The sequence below is a fragment of the Pristis pectinata genome, chromosome 23 (assembly GCF_009764475.1).
Source record: "Pristis pectinata isolate sPriPec2 chromosome 23, sPriPec2.1.pri, whole genome shotgun sequence".
Classification (NCBI taxonomy): domain Eukaryota; kingdom Metazoa; phylum Chordata; class Chondrichthyes; order Rhinopristiformes; family Pristidae; genus Pristis; species Pristis pectinata.
In genome coordinates, this window is record NC_067427.1 from 33,455,558 (window position 1) to 33,477,722 (window position 22,165).

Below are 22,165 nucleotides of genomic sequence, written 5' to 3' on the forward strand. Positions count from 1 at the left end.
AGCATTCCTACCCCTGCCAGACCACTCCCTATTCAAACTTCGACCAGGGCTACCAGAGCTGCCCAAATGCAAACAGGTGCAGCAGATCCAGCTGTTGACCTGTCAGTAGATCGGGGCCCTTGACATACCACTGCTGGATATCTCCTTCACGCTACTGCAGTGGGAGTTCTGGACATGGGGCTGCAACACACAGGGTTAGTTGCATCTGATAATGTCAGTGAAAATGGGTATCTGCCCTTTAGAAGGTTTATGCAGCTGAACTGGAAGATTCATCTGTACAAATAGGAATAAACAATCTACTGGAACATTCCCTTAGAGGTAACTCCTCTTCATAGGTGGTCACAGGACTGTTGCCGTCTTTGTAGCAATTCAACGGCAGCTGAGAGCCTGGCTTGGTACAAAGGCACGCAGGGGAGAACTTGATCGCCATATTTAGAATCAATCATCTCTGCTATGTTTGCTCAGAACCCCTGAGTGTCATCAGACACTGTGTAACTAATCAGAAGGATGCCTTATGATGACCAAAGGTAGGTATGTCCAAGGTACATGATGGTCACCCAAGGAAAGTGACATCAGAGCAGCTGATCGTGCACCTTCTTGCTTCAGTTTGATTAAGAGATGATATCTGAGCCTCTTGCATTGGGCCAGCCATTACATCCCACCTCCAAACAGTGTGCAAAATGCTATCCTTTGCACAACTGAGGAGACGGTGTGGACCTCACTTGGAACATAGAATAGCACAGGAACAGGCCCTTTGGCCCACCATGTTGTGCCGAGCTAATTGAGCTAATCACCTATAAGGTGATTGGGCTCCTCTCCCTGATTGCAGGTGAAAAATCAATAAACTAATAGACCTTGCTGGATCCAAGAACTGGCACATGTGACTGATTCTTTGGAAGAGCGTTTTGGATGGTGTTCAGCTGCGTGAGGTGAGACCAGGGGCTGGTTGATAGTGGAACAGTCACAAACAGCCGCACTGACGTGACTGGAGTTGAAAGCAGAAGCTGCCTGTCCCATGCCGTTTTGTGTGTTGGCTCAGTTGCTCATCATCTGAGCGTAAACCACTGGCCAAGGCAGAGATCCAGGCACTTCCTGTCAAAAATCTGCACTCTACTCATTTCCAAAGCTGGATTCAAAATTGGCTTGGCCATAGAAGACAGAGGGTACCCAGGAGTCCAATTTAGCCTCTGCAGTCCTCAAAGTGACTTTTAGGATAGACACTCGAGCTGTGTTCCTGTTTGAGGATGCACAATGCCGTTTTGTACATTATTCACCGTGGAAGATGTGCGATACATCAGGGTGAGATATCATCGCCTTGTGTGATATTCGCAGATGAGCACTTAATGCGGCGTGCTCCATTCATCAAAACATACCTACAGAAGTCAGTTCAAGAAAAATCATTTTTTGGTAGTTTAATGTTGACCCATTGGTGAACTGAAAGGAACATAAAAAGAAAACTGAACACAAAGTGACGATATTTGTGGCCACTCAAGCTCATATAGAGTCACAGAGTCACACAGCACAAAAACAGGCCCTTCGGCCCAACTGGTCCATGCTGACCAAGATGCCCATCCAAGTTAGTCCCGTTTGCCAGTGTTTGGCCCATATCCTTCTTAACCTTTCCATTCCATGTACCTGTCCAACTGTCTTTTAAAAGTTGCTATTGTACCTGCCTCAACCACTTCCTCTGGCAGCTCCTTCCACATAGATACCACCCTTTGTCTAAAAAATTACCCGTCAGGTTCCTATTAACTCTTTCCCCTCTCACCTTAAACCTATGCTCTCTAGTTCTTGATTCCCCAATTTGGGAAAAAGACTGAGTGCATTCACCCTATGTATGCCCCTCATGATTTTATACACCCCTGTAACATCACCTCTCAGTTTTCCATGTTCCAGGGAACAAAGTCCTAGCCTGTCCAACCTCAGTTGGCAGGGTGGTGAAGAAGGCTTTTGACACGCTGGCCTTCTCCCTATAACTCAGTCCATCAAGTCCTGACAGCATCCTCGTAAATCTTTTCTGCGGTCTTTCAAAGGGCATTGAGTATAAAGGTTGGGAGGTCATGGTACAAGTTGCTGGTGAGGCCGCACTTGGAGTGTTGTGTTCAGTTTTGGTCACCCTGTTATAGGAAAGATGTTACTAAAATGAAAAGAGAGCAGAAAAGGTTTAAGAAGATGTTGCCAGGACTTGAGGGACTGAGTTACAGAGAGAAGGCAAACGTGCTAAAAGCCTTCTTCACCACCCTGCCTACTGGTGACTCCACTTTCAGGGAACCATGCATTTGTACTCCAAGGTCTGGTCTATAACACTCCCCAGGTCCCTAACGTTCACTGTGAAAGTCCTACATTGATTTGACTTTCCAAAATGCAACACCTCACACTTAACTGAATTAAACTCCATTTGCCATTCCTCGGCCCACTTACTCAACTGATCAAGATCTCCCAGTAATTTTGATACCCTCCTTCACTGGCCACTGTACCACCTATTGTAGAGTCATCTGCAAACTTACCAACCATGCCCTGTATGTTCTTATCCAAATCACTGATACAGGTGACAAACAACAACAGACCCAGCACCGACCCCTGAGGCACACCACAAGTCATGGGCTCCCAGTGCGAGAAGGTCTGCCGACATGAGGGCACACCTCACCGTAGGGGGCCACTGAAAACTGATGGGCACATAAATACTAACAACGGCAGAAAGCAGCGATCCACATCACTGGAATCCTTCACCCATAACGTGAATATCAACTGCAACCAGTGACAGAGAGCACACTGAGCTGAGCTATTGGACTCCCCCATCAACTCTGCTGTGCACCTACCAACGCCAGAGGTGAGAAACCCAGTGCAGAAGGAATAATACACAATCCTGACAATAGCTGATAACGAGCTGGTTGTTCTTGAGCAAAGGAAGCAATAACTTGTATGTTCCTCTGGACCTCTCTCCTTCCTGCTGTTCAGCAGGGGTTCCTGCTCCTGTGAAAAAAAGTTCACCTCTAAACTATAACGCAAAACCCCAGCCTCTGAGCCTTCTCCGATCTGTCAAGCTGAAACCAGAAGCAGACCGGCTTTTTACCAGCTTCAGATCTCGAAGCATCTGAGCTCTCTGATCCTCATCCTGACTCAAAACCTGCTCTCTGTGATTTAAGATTAAGATATCTTTATCAGTCACATGTACATCGAAACACACAGTGATATGTATCTTTACTGAGTAGAGTGTTCTGGGGGCAGCCCGCAAGTGTCGCCAGGCTTCCGGCGCCAACATAGCACGCCCACAACTTCCTAACCCGTACGTCTTTGGAATGTGGGAGGAAACCGGAGCACCCGGAGGAAACCCACGCAGACACGGGGAGAACGTACAAACTCCTTACAGACAGCAGCTGGAATTGAACCCGGGTCACTGGCGCTGTAATAGTGTTACGCTAAATTCACGTCTCCACTTCCCACTCAAAGATGGAATTCCTCAACACCCTGTAGAATGTTGCCCTTGTTCAGTGTGAAACAAACTTTTCCTTGTCCGCTACTCTTCTATGTACATTACATCCAGTCTCCATCTTCCTTTCCTTCATTTTCTTTCACCCCTTTCATCATTCCCACCATTTCCCTTCACCAAACCTCCCAGGGCTCTGGCCCTATTCCATGCATCTGACTGTATGCTGCACTCCCTTTGCTCCTGCTCTCACCCTCACCCACCACATCCCTTCCTCTCCCTTTCCCATTGAACTCTCATCTTTTGTCCTGCTCCAAGTCCTCTGCCTAAGCTCCCTTCCCTAACTTGAGATGCAGCATTTACTGCTTGTTCTGCCTTGCTGTTTGTCTGTGAGCCATTTTACAGGACATTTAAGAGTGAGTCACATTGATGACTGTTGAGAGATGTATATTGACCACATCAGTAAAAGTGAGCAGATTGCCTTCCCCAGATGGGTATTAAGACCAAATGGTAGTTGCAAGATCACAGATTTTTTGAATTCTGATTTAATTTGAATTAACTGAATTGAACTTCTATCTTGGACTATTAGTCTCAGCCTTTAATCTAAAAACATAACCACAATGTTCTTGTTCCTGATCCTGGACTCAGTTTCTGACGATTTTGACCTGATAATGTTGCTTTGATTGTGCAAAGTCACAGGAATTTCTTCAGCATTAACTAAAGTTTCCCAGACCGCTTTTTTCCACTGACAATTCAGTCTGGCCGGTGTATCTGAATGTTAGTACATTTAACCCAAAGTGATGCATTTTCAGTAACTTAATCTTGGCTTTTATTGGAATTGGCTATCAAAACACACTTAATCCTGGATAACTACTTTGTCCAAAGTACTTAATTTGGGAAAACAATTACCATGTAATGGGAAACAGATTTATCACTAAAAGATAAACATGAAGTGTAGTAATATCTATTAGCAAATAGCCAAATGTTTCCCTAATATTGTACCTCCTAACCTCCGGTGCAAAAATTTATTTTCTCCTCATTCTACAAACAACCTTATTTGACTCTCACCAGTAGGACAGCCAGATCTAATATTCTGCCCCAGCTGAATCATGGACCTGGGTGCAGTACATGGAGAGGTAATCACACATCCTCAGGAAGATGAAACCTCCTTGTCTGCCATGTTTATATTAACTGGCTCTAATGAGTCTCCCACCTAACTACTCTATTAAGAATCCCTCAGTCTCATTTGGAGGAGGATTTCCTCTGGGTACAATGTATTATTTGTTAACATGTTTACAATGCCACCACATCCAGTTCACAGCAGAAACCTCTACAAGCAGCACTCTTCATTGTGCTGAGGCGCCACTGAAGACAAGAGACCACAGAAGTCCAGCAGGACACGTGGACAAGGCTGAAGGAGCACGACAAAATCACTAAAAGTTCAACAAGAAGATGCCCACAATTCACTGGCCTTGATTTTAATCCACACCTCCCTTAGTGAGGGGAAGGTGGCAGAGAAGTCTCAATATGTAGCCACCTGCCTCATTCCTGCTCATTTAAAATTTAATAAAGGCATATCAAATCATCTACAACAGCCTTGTCAAAGGCAAACGGGGGTCTAATGTACACTTACACTAGTGTTCTGATGATATAACCTGTGCTGCAATCTAAATTAGAAAAGAAGTTTCATGGGACAGGTGAAGATTCATGATCACTTATCCGAGGAGCCTAATTGAATCTTATCTGATTTATCTGAAGGTACCTCAAATTGTGCTCCCATCCAGCTATAAATTATGCTCAATCCATCTGCAAGGCAACCTTTGAATTTTTAACAGGAGACATCTGTATTTCACTGTTGTCTATATTTTTACTGGCTTCTCAATAACTCAGTCAAATCATCTCACACTGCTCTCACAGCAAGTCTGAGATGTTTAATTTTATGTGCCCAAAACATATGCATCAATGAACAATATTTTTAGGGGCAGAGACCAGTATGGAAAATTCAACTACAACTAAATTGGTGAGGACGTTTTTATAAGCGGTCTAAATCTTCGAGGACATCACTTTAATATTGAAATGAGGCTCCTTTGTTTACTTCAGACCTGAATTCCTTAATTCATCTGATCTGGTCAAAGTTTATGACCGTTCAGCTGTCACATCTTGCAGTCTTGCAGATCCACAGAGAAGTGTATAAATATGAAGTTCTATGGATTCTGGAAACCACAGTGTCCCTTGAAGATCTAAGACAATCGTGGGCTGCTAACAGCCAGCCCAAGTCCTTTCCTCATTTACCCAGGACTTGGTACCGAAGTTCGGGATACTGAATAATTTAGATCCCTTTTGTGCTAAATGTTATTGAAAAATTGTGCAAAATAATAATAGATTTAACAGCGTTTAACATGACCTGAGATAGGCAAGCATCAGTTAAACCAAGTGACACCACGGTTTTATCCAAGACAATGTCTACATATTTTATACAGCAATTACAAAGAAGTAGAGTCATAGGGTCATATAGCACAGAAACAGGCCCTTCAACCCGACTGGTCCATGCCAACCAAGATTCCCAGTTGAGCTAGTCCCATTTGCCCACGTTTGGCCCACATCCCTCTAAACCTTTCCTATTTGTGTAGCTGTCCAAGTACCTTTTAAATGTTGTTAACGTACCTGCCTCAACCACTTCCTCTGGCAGCTCATTCCATAAACTGACCACCTTCTATGTGAAAAAGTTGCCCCTCAGGTTCCTATTAAATCTCTCCCCTCTCACCTTAAACCTGTGCCCTCAAGTTCTTGATTCCCCAACCCTGGGAAGAAGACTGTGTGCATTCACCCTGTCTATGCTCCTTATGATTTTATGCACCTCTATAAGGTCACCCCTCATTCTCCTACGCTCCAATGAAAAAAGTCCCAACCTGCTCAACCTCTCTCCATAACTCAGTCCTTCGAGTCCCAGCAACATCCTCGTAAATCTCCTCTGCACTCTTTCCAGCTTAATGGCATCTTTCCTACAGCAGGGTGACCAAAACTGAACACAATGCTCCAAATGCGGCCTCACCAATGTCCTGTACAACTGCAACATAACATCCCAACTTCCATACTCAGTGCTCTGACTGATGAAGGCCAGCATGCCAAGAGCTTCTTCACCACCCTGTCTACCTGTGACACCACTTTCAGGGAACTATGTACTTGTACTTCTAGGTCCCTCTGTTCTACACCACTCCCCAGGGCCTTGCCTTTTGCCTTGAAAGTCCTACCCTCATTTGTCTTCCCAAAATGCAACACCTCACACTTAAACTCCATTTGCCTCGGCCCACTTCCCCAGCTGATCAAGTTACCCATCTTTGTAAATCCTAATAACCATCTTCACCGTCAACGAAACCACCTATCTGCAAACTTACTGACTCTGCCTTGTACATTCTCATCCTAATCGTTGACATAGATGAAAAATAGCAATGGGCCCAGCACTGAACACTGGCCTCCAGTCCAAAAAACAACTTCCCACCATCACCCTCTGCTTCCAAATCAAGCCAATTCTCTATCCAATTAGCCAGCTCTCCCTGGATCCCATGCGATTGAACTTTCCATAGCAACCTACCATGTGGAACTTCATCAAAACTCTTACTGAAGTCCATGCAGACTACGTCTACCACCCTGCCCTCATCGACCTTCTTGGTTACTTCTTCAAAAAACTCAATCAAATTTATGAGATGTGATCTTCCACACACAAAGCCCTGCTGACTGTCCCTAATCAACCCCTGTCTTTCCAAATGCTTGTATGCCTTATCCCTCAAAATCTCCTCTAGTAGCAAACCTCCTGCAGGTGTCAGGCTTACTGGTCTATAGTTCCTGGGTAATTCTCTGCACCCCGTTTCAAATAAAGGCACAACATTCGCCACCCTCCGGTCTTCCAGCACTTCACCTGAAGCTAATGATGATACAAATATCTCAGCCAGGGCTCCTGCAATTTCTTCTCTAGCTTCCCACAATGTTCTCGGATATACCTGGTCAGGCCCCTGAGATTCATACATTTTAAGACATCCAGCCGCACTTCTGCTGTAATGTGAACTATCCCCAAGACATCGCCATCAGCTCTCTCACATTCTAAAGTCTTCATGTTTTTCTCCATGGTAAAGACAGGGGAGAAATATTCATTGAGGACCTTACCCAGCTTCTGTGACTACACAGAGATGTTCACTTTGGTCTTGGAGGGACCCTATTCTCTCTCCCTACTTACCCTTTTCCTCAATCTTCTCTGCCAAAGCTGTCTCATGCCTCCTTTTTGCCCTCCTGATTTCTTTCTTAAGTACACTCCTGCATCCCGTATGCTCCTTGATTCCAGCTGCCTGTATCTGACCCATGCCTCCTTTTTCCTGGCCAGGGCATCAATATCCCTCGTCATCCAGGGTTCCCTACTCCTGCCAGCCTTGCCCTTCACTCTAACAGGAACATGCAGATCTTGAACTCTCGACATCTCACATTTAAAAGCCTCCCACTTGCCAGACATCCCTCTACCTGCAAACAACCTCCTCCAATCAACTTTTGCAAGTTCCAGAAAGACATTTTTAACATTATTTCATCTGTATTGAATACTGATTTACAACCCCATCCTATTACTGCAATTTTCGGGTTACCAATGATGGAATCTGGCCATTTATCTGCTTCTGCTCGTCGTACGATTGCCTTTGTCACATTAATGGCCAAGTGATCCGTATTGTTCAAATGGAAGGATCCAATACCTCCCACCTCTTTTCAGTGGTTCTCTCAAACTATAGCATGTTTAAACTTAGAATAAATGAGGAGTGGTACTGTTGATCCTTCGCTTAAATTTGAGGAAGTTTGGAGTCCATTTATTCAATATTTCCATCTGATATAAGCTGACCTTGTTCATATCCCTTTCAACAACCCTTGAATACAGAGGAGCGGACTTGACGACATAATAATGATTTTTTTAAATTGAAGAAACAATAGTCCAATTTTTTTTGAAGTTTTTGGTTTCTTTTGGTTTATTATTAATATCTTTTTTGATTTGGGGGTTCTTTTCTCATATAATTAAATCTCTTTTCAAATTTCCTTTTGTATTATGTTCACTTAATAAGAGAGCGGGAGGTCTAGATTACTTTTTTTTACTCCTTGTGATTATATATATTAACTGTTATGACTGCTATCCTGATCTCTCTGCACCGTATGTAGAATTACTAATGTTATATATATTAATTTGTACTAATTTAAAAATTAATAAAAAGATTGAAAAAGAAAGGAACTTTTGCAAGTTCCTGTCTCATACGATCAGAATTTACCTTGCCTCAGTTCAGAACTTTAACATGGACCAGATCTGTCCCTTCTCATATCTAATTTAAAACTGATAGAACTATGGTCACTGGTCCCAAAGTGCTCCCCACTGACACCTCAGTCACTTGTCCTGCCCCCTTTCCCAAGAGTAGTTTGAGCGTTGCCCTCTCCCCGGTAGGACCTTCAATATATTGCCTGAGGAAACTTTCCTGAACACACTTCACAAATTCTACCCCATCTAAGCCCTTAGCACTATGGCAGTCCCTGTCTAGGTCAGGAAGGTTAAAATCCCCTACTATGACAACCCTATTATTCTTGCAACTTTCTGCAATCTCCCTGCATATTTGTTCCTTTAATTCTCATTTTTAGGGAGGCCTACAGTACAATCCCTTCCTTCTTTCTCAGCTCCACCCATGAAGCCTCACTGGACGATCCCTCAGTAATTTGCTCTCAGACTACTGCCCTGATGTTCTCCTTAATCAGAAATGTAACTCTCCCTCCTCTCTTTCCTCCATCTCTATGCCGCCCATAGCACCTGTACCCTGGGACATTTAGCTGCCAGTCTTGTCCCTCCCTTAGCCATGTTTCTGTAATGGATATAATATCTCAGTCTCACATGGCTATTCATGCCCTGAGCTCATCCGCCTTACCTGTCATGCCTCTGGCATTGAAATAAATACAACTTAATTCAAGTCTTTCCTCATTTCCTGCCACGCTGTTGCCTGTCTTATCTACTGACCTTACTGCCATTGAATTCTGCCTCAACTCCCAGCCTCCCTGCTGCTTTGGATCTCAACACCCTGCCAATCTTGTTTAAACCCTCAGCAGTAGCACGAGCAAATCTACCTGCCAGGATATTGGTCCCCCTCCAATTCAGGTGCAACCCGTCCCTTTTGTACAGGTCACCAGAAGAGATCCCAGTGGTCCAAAAATCTGAATCCCTGCTCCCTGCACCAACCCTTTAGCCACACATTCACCTGCCATCTTCTCCTAATCTTACACTCACTAGAACTTGGCATTGGGAGTAATCCAGAGATCATTCCCCTGGGCTGGAGGTCTGGTGACTCTAGACATGTAGGAACGTGAAAAGGCCAACATTTGTAACAGGAGAGAGGTTCAAAAAGCTGGAGGGCCAGTGAACAAATATCCTGTGAACACAAGGAAGACAAATCGTGAGTTTGGAGATCCAGGGCGGTTCTGATCTCCTGAGTGTGGAATTGATTTTTGTGATATAGACAATAGGAAGAGAGAATACCAAACATCAGCAGAAGAAGAACTGCATGCATGGCGCATCAGGACTGATGAAACTCATCAAAATGTAAGTTGATCAAAACAGAGTTATTAACTTCCATTCTAAGTTCTCTTTTTTCTCCCTCGATTGCAAGTCAAACTGCTGTACATTTACTGCATTCTGTCTGCATGTTTTTGGCAGTGACAGATCTACAAGACGTTGGCGAGGCCACATATGGAATATTGTGTTCAGTTAAAAAAATCTTGTCGGAAAAGCTGTATAAAGATTCAAAGTCATCTCTTCATCCCAAGCTGACCATAGTTCCATCTTCCCTTGATGTTACATGGGTAGTATTGGCTGACACCACTCTGAGAACTGAACCCCATGCTGCTGATACACTGTTTCAGTGCACAGCCTTCTAAACGTCTAACTGCAGAAGCTTCCAAATGTTGCCTGACTCTACAGGGAAAGCCACAATAAGAAATGATGTTTGTGAAATGTATATTCTTTTATAATTAAAGTATCTTCATTTGTTATTTTAAATTACTGGATATGCCCACAAGTATCTTGGGGAGAGACAATGAGGCACAATGTCAGTGCTGGTGGATCAAATTTGGACTCCATACCTCAACCCAGTTACTGGACACGAAGCTCCCAGTTGAGACAACCTCTTGGCACACGGCCAGAGACAACACTGTGTGATCCAAGGGGGTTCAGTGGGATGTATGGCTGCCTGCACTGCTGCACTCCCAGGCAAGTAACTGTTCCAAAGAATGAAGATTGCAGAGAGAAAACCAGGGAATATTGTTGAACCAGGTTCAGCAAATAAACCAGAACAAACAAAAGATTAGATGCTGAAAATAAAAAAAAAGCAAATTCAATAAATCTGAAATAAAAACAGAAATAGTCAGCAGGGCAGGCAGCATTCTGCAGAGACAGCTAACGTTTCGGGTCAAAGATCTTTATCAGAAGTAGATGAGATGGGCTGAAGCATAAACACCCATCCCAAGTTATCCATACCCTGCATCCTCCAAAAGTAATCCATCCAACCATCAGCTCAATCAATCAAGATCAACTGCCTTTTCCGAGGAGGCTTTACCACAGATTGAGCACCTGGTCACTGAAGTATTGTCTTAGAACCATAGAACCATAGAACACTACAGCCCAGAAACAGGCCATTCGGCCCTTCTAGTCTGTGCCAAAGCTTTATTCCGTTAGTCCCATTGACCTGCACCCAGTCCGTAACCCTCCAGACCTCTCCCGTCCATGTATTTATGCAATTTATTCTTAAAACTTAAGAGTGAGCCCGCATTTACCACGTCAGATGGCAGCCCGTTCCACACTCCCACCACTCTCTGAGTGAAGAAGTTCCCCCTAATGTTCCCCCTAAACCTTTCCCCTTTCACCCTAAAGCCATGTCCTCTTGTACTTATCTCTCCTAATCTAAGTGGAAAGAGCCTACTCGCATTTACTCTGTCTATACCCCTCATAATTTTGTAAAGCTCTATCAAATCTGCCCTCATTCTTCTGCGCTCCAAGGAATAAAGTCCTAACCTGTTCTATCTTTCCCTGTAACTCAACTCTTGAAGACCCGGCAACATTCTAGTAAATCTCCTCTGCACTCTTTCAATCTTACTGATATCCTTCCTGTAGTTAGGTGACCAGAACTGCACACAATACTCCAAATCTGGCCTCACCAATGTCTTATACAACCTCACCATAACATCCCAACTCCTGTACTGAATACTTTGATTTATGAATGCCAGGATGCCAAAAGCCTTCTTTACAACCCTGTCTATCTGTGACACCACTTTCAGGGAATTATGTATCGGAATTCGCAGATCCCTTTGTTCATCCGCACTCCTCAGTGCCCTACCATTTACTGTGTATGTCCTACCTTCACAGTTTAGTTTTGAATTTACCCGCCCCTACATCATGTGTGTCATGTCCACTGGTTCAACCATTTGGGACAAGGTCCAATAGCTTGTCATGGTTTCCATGGGACAGTCAGTATCTGCATACACAGTAACCTGCAATACTCTTGAGAGTTTTCTTCTGGGGAGTGAATACAAACAATGGAACTTGCAAAATAATTTCCTAAAGGGCTGGGTTCACTTACCCTTGGCTACAGGATGACCTATTTTATAAACCAAACAATCCCAATGTAATGACCCTGAGAGTTTACTGAGCTGTTGCAGGAAAGCGAGGAAAACAAAATCCCTAGTTAGTAGATCATGGAGTCTCTGAATCAATTAAGGCAAGGACAGCATCTGTGGAAAGAGAAACAGTTAATATTCAGATTGAAAATCCTTTAACAGAAAAGAATTTCATCATCAACCTGAAACTTTGTTTCTCCTTCCACAGATGTTTCCTGACCTGCTGAGTGTTTCCAGCATTTTCTGTTTTCATTTCAGATTTACAGCATCTGCAGCTTTTTTGATTTTCATTTAAGATCTTAGCTGATGAAAACATTTGCCATGCCCTGCTTGAACCTTGCACAGTAAGTTGTTGGCAAGAGCAGTTGGTGGTAACAGCAGGATGTGCAGATCTTCCAACACTTGCAAAGTTGTCAGCAAAAAGGCAGTTTCAGCAGGATTGAGTGAGCTTAAGTAAATACAAGTGATGAAAGAAAACACGAGATGCATTCAGAACAAGAGGAAATTCTGGCCTGGGAGAATCTTCTGGCTTCACTGATGGAATGAGTAATTAGCAGATTAATTTATCAGAAGTGCTGTGCTGTTTTTGGGAAGTAAACCATGTCAGCTCCAGGATACAGTAGCTTGCTTTCAAATCCATGATCCAAACTGGTGAACAGATTGCACTGGGCTAGTATACCATCTGTCACAGTACGATCATTTATGCAGCAGCTTTACCACAGAGATCAAAGCAGAAAGGACACCAGTTATATCAACCAAGTGAATCACATTCAGCATTAATATACGTCTCTATGACCATTACACAATATATACCGATTTATTTAAGACGGGTTTGCCTTTGCAGATGGGATTTTAAAAGTAAGATTTACAGTGACTATGGTCACATTTAGATGTAAGAAACTAAGAAAAAGATGGAGCAGGCTACTTGTCATAGCTACTCCCATATTCCTCAAGATCACAGTTGATTCTTTAACTCATTTGTTTCCACAGCTGATCCTCAAAACCCTTTATCACCTGAGTTGAAAAATCTATGGTCTGAAGTATACAACTTGAGCAACAATGGACCTTGGGGCAGAGAATTCCAAAGATTCACGAAGTGTTTAGTAGTTTAATTTTTCCATGTTTTAGTCCTAAATGGCCAATCCCTTATCTTGATACTAGATCTTTTGATCAATGAAAGAACCTACATTGGTACAGGGCTGCCAGAAACAGTGGTGGAGGCGGATACGATAGGGTCTTTCGAGAGACTGTTAGATAGGTACATGGAACTGAGTAAAATAGGGGGCTATGGGTAAGCCTAGTAATTTCTATGGTAGGGACATGTTTGGCACAGCTTTGTGGGCCGAAGGGCCTGAATTGTGCTGTAATTGTTCTATGTTCTATGTTCTATGAAACAGACTCAACATCTATCAAGTTAATTCTTCCCAGAACCTTATGTATTTCCATGACAACATCCCACTCTATATCTTCTCACAGCACAACCCCACAATCCGGTAATCAATCTGGGAAATGCACATTGTGCCATCTCAGAATAGGGAGATCCAAAGTGATCAGAAGATTCCGGGTGTTGACTATTGACCAAAGAATTTGCAACAATTGCAACGCATCAGAAGTTTGCAGCGTCGAAGCTTCCCTTCCCTCAACTGAGAGGAGGTGAAGAGGGACACAAGTCCCAAAACTCAGAGGCAGAAAAGAAGTTAAAACAAATGGATACATCCACGCACTCAGAGTTCAGACGAAGGAAAATGAGCACTGCTCACAGTATCCTCCTGACTGTGAGTGCCAGAGTGTGAGGTCACAGGACAGCAGCTAGGTGATTGGTGAGTACTTTTTCTTTTATTTTTCTCTTTCTATTCTGATTGGTCAAGAGATTTAAATCTGGGTACATTAATGTGGGACGGTGTGCATGTTTCAAGTGGTGAAATCCAATACAAACTAATTAACCAATAAATACCACTAATTAATGAGAACAGGCAGGCGACGTGTTGTAGCTGCAATGTATGGGGACTGGTGAACCCCACTGTGGTGAACTGTGACCATATCTCCACCAAGTGTTGGCCGCTGAAGGAACTTTGGCTCAGAGTCAATGAGAAGGAGTCTAAGCTCCAAATACTTTGACACACCAGGGACGGGGAGAATTACCTGGATACAGTATTCCAGGAGACCGTCACATCCCTTAGATAAACTACTCTAAGTTGGTGAATGGTTAAGGAACAGGATGGTGTGACTGCAGAAGAAGCAGGTAGAGGGATCTGGAGGCAAGTCCTTCCCCTCATCCAACAGGTATGAGGTTCTTGCTCCCTGCCCGAGGATGGAGACTGCAGGGAGGGTGCGCGAACTGTCCATAGCCCCATGGCACAGGGAGCCATTCAAGTGGGGGGAAGAAAGAGGAACATATTGGTCATAGAGGACAGCATAGTTAGGGGAACCAACACTGTTCTCTGATGCAAAGACAGAGATTCCTGAAGGCCATGTTACCTGCCTGGTTCCAGGGCTAAGGACGTCTCTTCTGGTCTGGAGAAGAACTTGGCATGGTTGGGGGAGGATCCAGTGGTATTGGTCCATGTAGACACCAGCAACATAGGTAGGACTAGGAGGGAGGTTCAGCTGAGGGATCACGAGGAGTTTGGGGCAAAATTGAAAAGCAGAACCACAAGAGTGATAACCTCTGGATTATTGCCTGAGCCACGTGCAAAGTGGCAAAGAGATAAGTGCACGGCTCAGAGTGTGATGTGGGAGGGATGGGTTCTGGTTCTCAGGACTGGGGAAGGAGAGAGATGTTCCATTGGGATGGGCTTTCACCTGAACTGTGGTGGGACCAATATCCTGGCAAATGGCATAAATAGTGCTGTAGACAGGGCTTTAAGCTTGGAAGCCTCCAAGAACAGAATGTTCAATAACTCAGCAAGGATTGAGAGCGCAGTGGTGGTACGGGATAGTGAGGGGGAAACTGAAGCAAAGTGTGTCAGGAGGAGCAGCTCAGACCAATTCCAGAGTTAGTAAAAACTGTAAAATCAAAGTTCACAGCAACATGTGAGTGTGATCTAATAGCAGTAACGGCGATGTGGTTGCGGGGTGACTAGGACAGGGTGCTCAGCATTCCAGGCTATACAATGCCAGCGTTGCTAATCGAGGAAGGTATCAGAGCTGTGTAGCAGAGGTAGGGGGCAGAGACGTGACATAGAGGCAGTGGATCAAAATGTAGAATGGGTTTGGGTTGAAATCATGAGTAGCAGGAGAAAGAGGACATGGGTGGGGGAGGTAGTCGACAGGTTCACGAAATGTGACCTCTCCATAAGGAGGACCATAAATGGAGAAATATCGAGGACATGTTTGGAGGGAACTGCAATTGTCATGAGAGATTTTGATCTACATATTGATTGGACGAACCAAACTGACAGAGCATCACAGAAGCAGAATCTGTCGAGTGCTTCTTAGAGCAGCATGTTCTGGAAACTACCCAGGAACAGACGATATCAGATTTGGTCATGTGTAATGAGGAAGGTTCAATGAGAAATCTTGTGGTTAAAAAAACCCCAGGAGGTAGTGAACACAATGTGATCGAATTCCAGGTGCAGTTTGAGGGTGAACACCACAGGACCAAAAGCAATGAGGGCAATAAGGGCAATTATATTGGTATGAAGGTGGAGTTGTCGAAGGTGGACGGGAAAAGCTAAGAGACGGGTCAGTCGATAAACAGTGGCAGATATGCAGACAGCTGGTCCACAACACTCAGCAGGAATTTATCCCAATGAGAAAGAGGGACTCCCTGAGAAAGAGGCACAATCATTAGTGTAGTGGTTAGCGTAACGCTATTACAGTGCCAGCGACCCGGGTTCAATTCCAGCCGCTGTCTGTAAGGAGTTTGTACGTTCTCCCTGTGTCTGCGTGGGTTTCCTCCGGGTGCTCCGGTTTCCTCCCACATTCCAAAGGTGTACGGGTTAGGAAGTTGTGGGCATGCTATGTTGGCGCTGGAAGCGTGGCGACATTTGCGGGCTGTCCCCAGAACACTCTACGCAAAAGATGCATTTCACTGTGTGTTTCGATGTACATGTGACTAATAAAGAAATCTTATCTTTGGGTAACAAATGAGGTTAAGGATAATGTTAAATTGAGAAGTCAGGCATACAAAGTGACAAGGGCTGGGGGTAGACCAGAGGACTGGGGAGTTTTTAGGATCCAGCAGTGAAAGACTGAAAAGCTCACAGGAAGGGAGAACATTGATGAACTGTAGGAGTTTCTATGGATAGTTATATTGGAAGGAGTTGTCTGTGGGTGGTGTGGGACATCTACAGAATGAAGCTGGTGAATGAATAACAGGAAACAAAGGAATGGCACACATGTTGAATCAACGCTTTGCATCAGTCTTCACCGTGAAGGTCACTGCACGCATCAGATGGGCAAATTCCAAAGGAAACTTGTGAACATCCCAATCACAAGGGATAAAGTATCAGTGAAACTCTGGGGGCTAAAGGTGGACAAATCACTGGGACCCTACAACCTGCACCCAAGGGTTTAAAGGGAGTGGCTGCAGTGGACCCATTGGCAGAATGTTTTCAAAATATGATAAATTCCTGTGGGGTAGGGTGGGGTGCACCGGAAGATGAGAAGACATAAGGCAGGGAACTATAGGCCAGTTAAAGGGCTATTGTTAGCACAATGCTGGAATCAATAACCATAGAAGGAATAATTAATAATTTTGGAAAGCTGAGTATAATCAAACCTCGTCAACATGGTTTCATGAACGGTAAATCACGTTAGACAAATTTGCTTGAATTCTTTTTCTCTGCAGTGTCTGCTGTATCAATCCATGCAGTGCTATGAAAGAGCTGCTTGTTGACTTCAGGAAGGGGAAGGAGGGCAAACATGAGCCAGTCTACAGTGACGGATAGAGTCAGCAGCTTTAAATTCCTGGGCGTTAACATTTCGGATGACCTGTCCTGGGCCCAGCACATAGATGCCATCACAAGGTAGGTGAGCCAGGGTCTTTACTTTCTTAGGAGGTTGAGGAGGTGCAGCTTGTCACCGAACAGTCTAACAAACTTCTACAGATGTACTGTTGTAATTATCCTGACTGGTTGCATCATGGTCTGTTCCGGCAATTCGAATGCACAGGAACACAAGAAGCTGCAGAGAGTAGTTGACTCAGCCTACTACATCACAAGCACATCCCTACCCACCATTGGTAGTATCTACAGGAGACGCTGCCTCAAGAAGGCAACATCTATCATCAAAGATCATCCAGGCCATGCATCTTCTCACAGTTCCCATCGGGCAGGAGGTACAGAAGCCTGAAGTCCCACATCACCAGGTTCAGGGGCAGCTACTTCCCCTCCGCCGTTCAGTTCTTGAGCCAACCAGCACAACCCTAATCACTACCTCAATATCGCAACACCATGGCCACTTTGCACTAAAATGGACTTTGTTTATTTTTAAATTGTGTTCTTTCTTGTAAAAATTGTGTATAATTTAGGTCTAATTTATGTTTTTCTTGTGAATGCTGCTTATCTGATGCTATGTGCCTGTGATGCTGCTGCAAGTTTTTCATCGCACCTGTGCACACACGTACTTGTGTATGTGACAATAAACTTGACTTTGATTTTGACTTTATGTGTGTAACTATTTGTTAAGAATCTTTCATGTTTGCAGAAAAACTTTGATTTTAACACGTTACCTACTTTTTCCCAAATATCATTCTAAATCTGTGATATTCTGGAGCAGTTGAATTCATTAGTAAACTGCCACATTGTGATATGCTCTACACTCTTCTTAAACTTATAGCTTCCCCTGACTTGAGTTCCTCCCCCTCCAATTTTTGTTTAAAGCCTACTTATTGCTTTCGTTATCTGCTTTGCCAGTTTCCTGGTCCCATCCTAACTTAACTGGAGTCTGTAGCAATGGAATATCTCCACCTTGTTCAAGTAATGGTGCCAATGCCCAATAAATCAGAACCCAAGTCCCACACCAATCATTGACCCATTTGTTTATGATCTGTTTGATCCTACACCAATTTTGATAAAACCCAGATAAAACCAAGAAATTTTAATCTTTTGAGGTTCTGCATTTTAATTTAATTTTGATCATTCCTGGTTGAAACTTATCCTGGTGGCCCCTGAATGGACCTCAACAACTGGATCCACCAGCTGCCACTTCAAGTTCATCTCCATCTGCCAGAACACGTCCTTAACACAGGCAACACAGCCTTTGGGACTCTTGGTCATGGCTGCAGAAGTATTTATCCCCTGATTAGACTGTCCTTGATCACCAACAGGCTCCTCTTAACTCCTCCCCATCAGTTATATGGGTCGTAATTCCTTTCATCTTACACATGTAGAGGGTTTCTGCTCAACCATGTAATGACATCATGGATATTTTAATATATGTACCTCATTCTTAAAAAATATCCAATGCCTTGCTTTTACAAGCAGAATAAAAGTGCTTTTTCAGTCAATCAGTCACAGATAATGTTAAATTTTGGATGCAGACGTGTCATTGCTGGAGAGAAATTTAAACAGAACTAGGATTGAAGGAAAGCTTCTCAAAATTGTATTACAACTGTTTCAGTTCAGATATAGTGAGCAGTTCAAACCACACTGAGCAAAATTCCTTATCATTTTTTTTCCTTACTTGTTTCTTTACTGAAGCAGGTTTGGTGAAATTTTCCCATGTAGAACTCCAGACCAATGATGGCAAACATTACGATCGCAAAGAACAGGAGAAGCCCAATCTGAAGAAGGGGGACCATTGCCTTCATTATCGACTTTAATACAACTTGCAAACCTGATTGAAGCAGAAAACAGATTGAAGGATTTTAGTTAGGCAAGGGTAATAAAGGACAATGGATCTAATGTGGACAAGGTTAAGATATGGATCAAGCATTGAACAGCAGAACAGGTTCAAAGGCAGAACAGCCTACCCATGTTCCCATTATACTAAGTTTATTGCTCCGTCAATTCAAATTACATTCAACCTGCTTAATATTTATTTAATTCAAAACTACATGTAAAAATTGTTCTTACTGGATACAATTACACTGAAATGTTATTGGTTAGGAAATGCTGATCAGGAAATTAATTTACTTAAGCCTGAAGCAAAAATATATGAAATGCAAACAAAAACAAGAGAATAGATTTGAAAATTTTTAATGAGTATCTTTCCAGCAAAAAAGGCAAAAAGCCCATCTGAAATAGAGCTTACAGTTGCACACAAAGGTTTTGTATAACACACTTTAAATAACTGAATATCAATTTTGTTGTTAAAAGCAAAAACTCATTTTTTAAATATGTGTGAAAAACATGAAATGTAAAAAGTTGTCAAGATTCTGCTTTAATTGGCTTACATAAAGTTATTTTTTTTACACTCTGTGCATTTTATTATTTGAGAGAAGAAACAGAAAATATTGACTTCGAAAATTCCTCCTCAACCTTATGCTGTTAAAATTTTATGTTCCAATGAATGTTGTTCTTCACTGAGGAGCAGATTGCATGCTTGTAGGAAAGTCATTCTTACCTAAACATTCTCTTCAAGTTGCAAAAACCGAACATAACATCACCTTCAGAGGTAAAAGGGCCCTCTGAACCGCAATAAACAGCTCATGCACTACTTGAACACAACATTGCCCTAGCAAACAGTAGATCCATTTCACATTTGAAATCGGAAACAAGGATTGGCTCCACAGCTAAGGAACAGATGAAACCATCTGACCTCATGCAGTTGTCAGTGTACCACCAAACGCTTTTCAAGTTAATTAAATTATTGCATTCGTTAACAGCTGAACCACTGCCTTTTGTTTTTTTTCTTATGTTTCAAAAATAATCCCATAGCTCTTAATGTAACTTGAACATTCTCTATTGCAACTATCATGTCAGGATGGGTTTGATTCAAGAATTTGATGCAAGTCTCCCCATTCAGACGAGACTGGCTTTGATCACAGTCGACTGCAGAGTGTCTAATTAATCAAAGCACTATGACTGATGATTTAGGATTAACAATGTGTCTTAGAAATGGGGAGACTGGAGTCAAGCATGTAAGGTGCTGACAGCTCCTGCAGTGAAACATATTGCCTGGACGAGTTCAGCCTGCTCGTTAGAAAATGAAGATTAAACTCCACTAACTGGCTGAGAGATCTCTGTTTCTATAAAGACTGATCAATTGAATAATGTTGGAAGCGGTCCCTAGTGTTGCTGACAGCTGTAAGTGCTGTCCGATCTTCACTTTTGTCAGCCAACCTGGAGAATGAATGGTCACAGCTATAGGCACCAGTCTGACCCTTATTCAGCGTCTTTCCATGTCCCAGTCACCTATAGTTATATACAGTATATAGCTGGCACATGTTCCCAATCTTTATACTATGTACTTTAATGATTCTTGGCCATTATCTTTCCAATAGCTATTGCATTGCCAACTAGGATTGTATTCACATTGTTAAATAAAAGCAACTGAAATCTAGAGGGTGATTTTAACTCAACAGAACAAATAGAAATTAGGTGAAATTGAGTTATAGAGTCATACAGCACAGAAACAGGCCCTTTGGCCCACCACGTCCATGCTCATCAGGTACCCATCCACACTCATCCCATTACCAGTAGCTGTTCTGTAGCCCACTGGGCCTTGGCGATTCAAGTGCTTGTCCAGATGCTTCTTAAATGTTGTGAGAGTGGCTGCCTTCACCACCTTCTCAGGCAGTGCGTTCCAGATTGCAACTGCCCGCACTCTTCCTCAGATGCCCTCTAACCCTCTTACTCCTCACCATAGACCTGAGAAACCGAGCACAGACTGGCCAACCGCTCTGGGGAGCACATGTGCTCTGTCCGCAGCGGCCATATCAAGCTTCGGGCTGCGTGTCATTTCTGATCCTCTTCCCATTCCCACACCGACCTGTCTGTCCTCAGCCTTCTCCGTTGCTACAGTGAGATCAAATGCACATGGAAGAACAGCATCTCATTCCACTTGGGTAGCCTATAACCCAATGGTATGAACGCTAAATTTTCCAATTTCAGATAACCCACACCCCCAGTGTCCTCCTTCCATGCACACCCAGCTGTCAGCTTAGGTTGCTTCTCCCCCCCGTGTACCTTTCCCATCAGCGCCCCTCCACCCCGGGCTCCATCTGCCCATCATCCCTCCCCCTCCGGTTTCACCTATCACCTACCGGTCTCTGTCCCACCCCTCCCTCACACTGCTATACACTGCCAATCTTTCCTCTTCCCTCTCAGCCCCGATGCAGGGTCTTGACTTACAAAATCAACATACTCTTTTCACCTCCACAGCTGCTGCTTGACCCACTGAGTTCTTCCAGTGCTCTGTTGTTTAAATCAATGCCCTCTGGGGTTTTAGACACCTCTGCCATGGGGAAAAGTTTCTTCCTATTGACCTTATCTACGCCCCTCATAATTTCGATACCTCTCTCAGGTCCCTCCTCAACTCCCCCTCTGCCCCAAGAAAAATAAACCCAGCCCATCCAGTCTTTCCTCATAACTGAAACCTTCCATCCCAGGCAACATCCTGGTGAATCACCTCTGCACCTTTTCCAGTGCAGTCACATCATTCCTATAGTGTGGAGGCCAGAATCACACCCAATATTTCAGCCTGTGGCCTAACCAATGTTACATAAAGTTGTACCATAACCTCCTTGCCCAATTTTCATGACAACTGCAAACTTACTAGTCATACCTCCTACATTCAAATCCAAGTGGTTGATGTACGTAACAAACAGCATGGAACCCAGCACCAATCTCTGTGGAGCATCGCTGGTCACAAGCTTCCAATCACAAAAACAACCCTCCACAATAACCCTCTACCTCACATCATCAAATCAATTTTGGATTCAGTTTGCCAATTGACCTTGGATCTCATGGGCTCTAACCCTTTTGACCAGCCTTCCATGTGGGACTTTATCAAAGGCCCTAATGATGTCCATGTGAACCACATCCACTGTACTGCCTCATCAATGTATTTAGTTACTTCTTCAAAAAACTGAATTCAATTCAACAGACACAATCACCCACGAACAAATTAGTGCTGACTATCCCTGATCAATCTCTGCCTTTCCAAGTGTAGGTTAAC

At 43.5% G+C, this 22,165-nt stretch overlaps 1 protein-coding gene across 1 annotated transcript in view; it reads right to left on the reverse strand.

The window, feature by feature from the left end:
- cacna1ba (calcium channel, voltage-dependent, N type, alpha 1B subunit, a) overlaps window positions 1–22,165 on the reverse strand; it is a 645,315-nt gene that overhangs the window by 356,629 nt on the left and 266,521 nt on the right. The window contains 1 exon segment of the mRNA XM_052037346.1: window positions 18,728–18,880. Within this exon segment, the coding sequence (XP_051893306.1) occupies window positions 18,728–18,880 (153 nt within the window).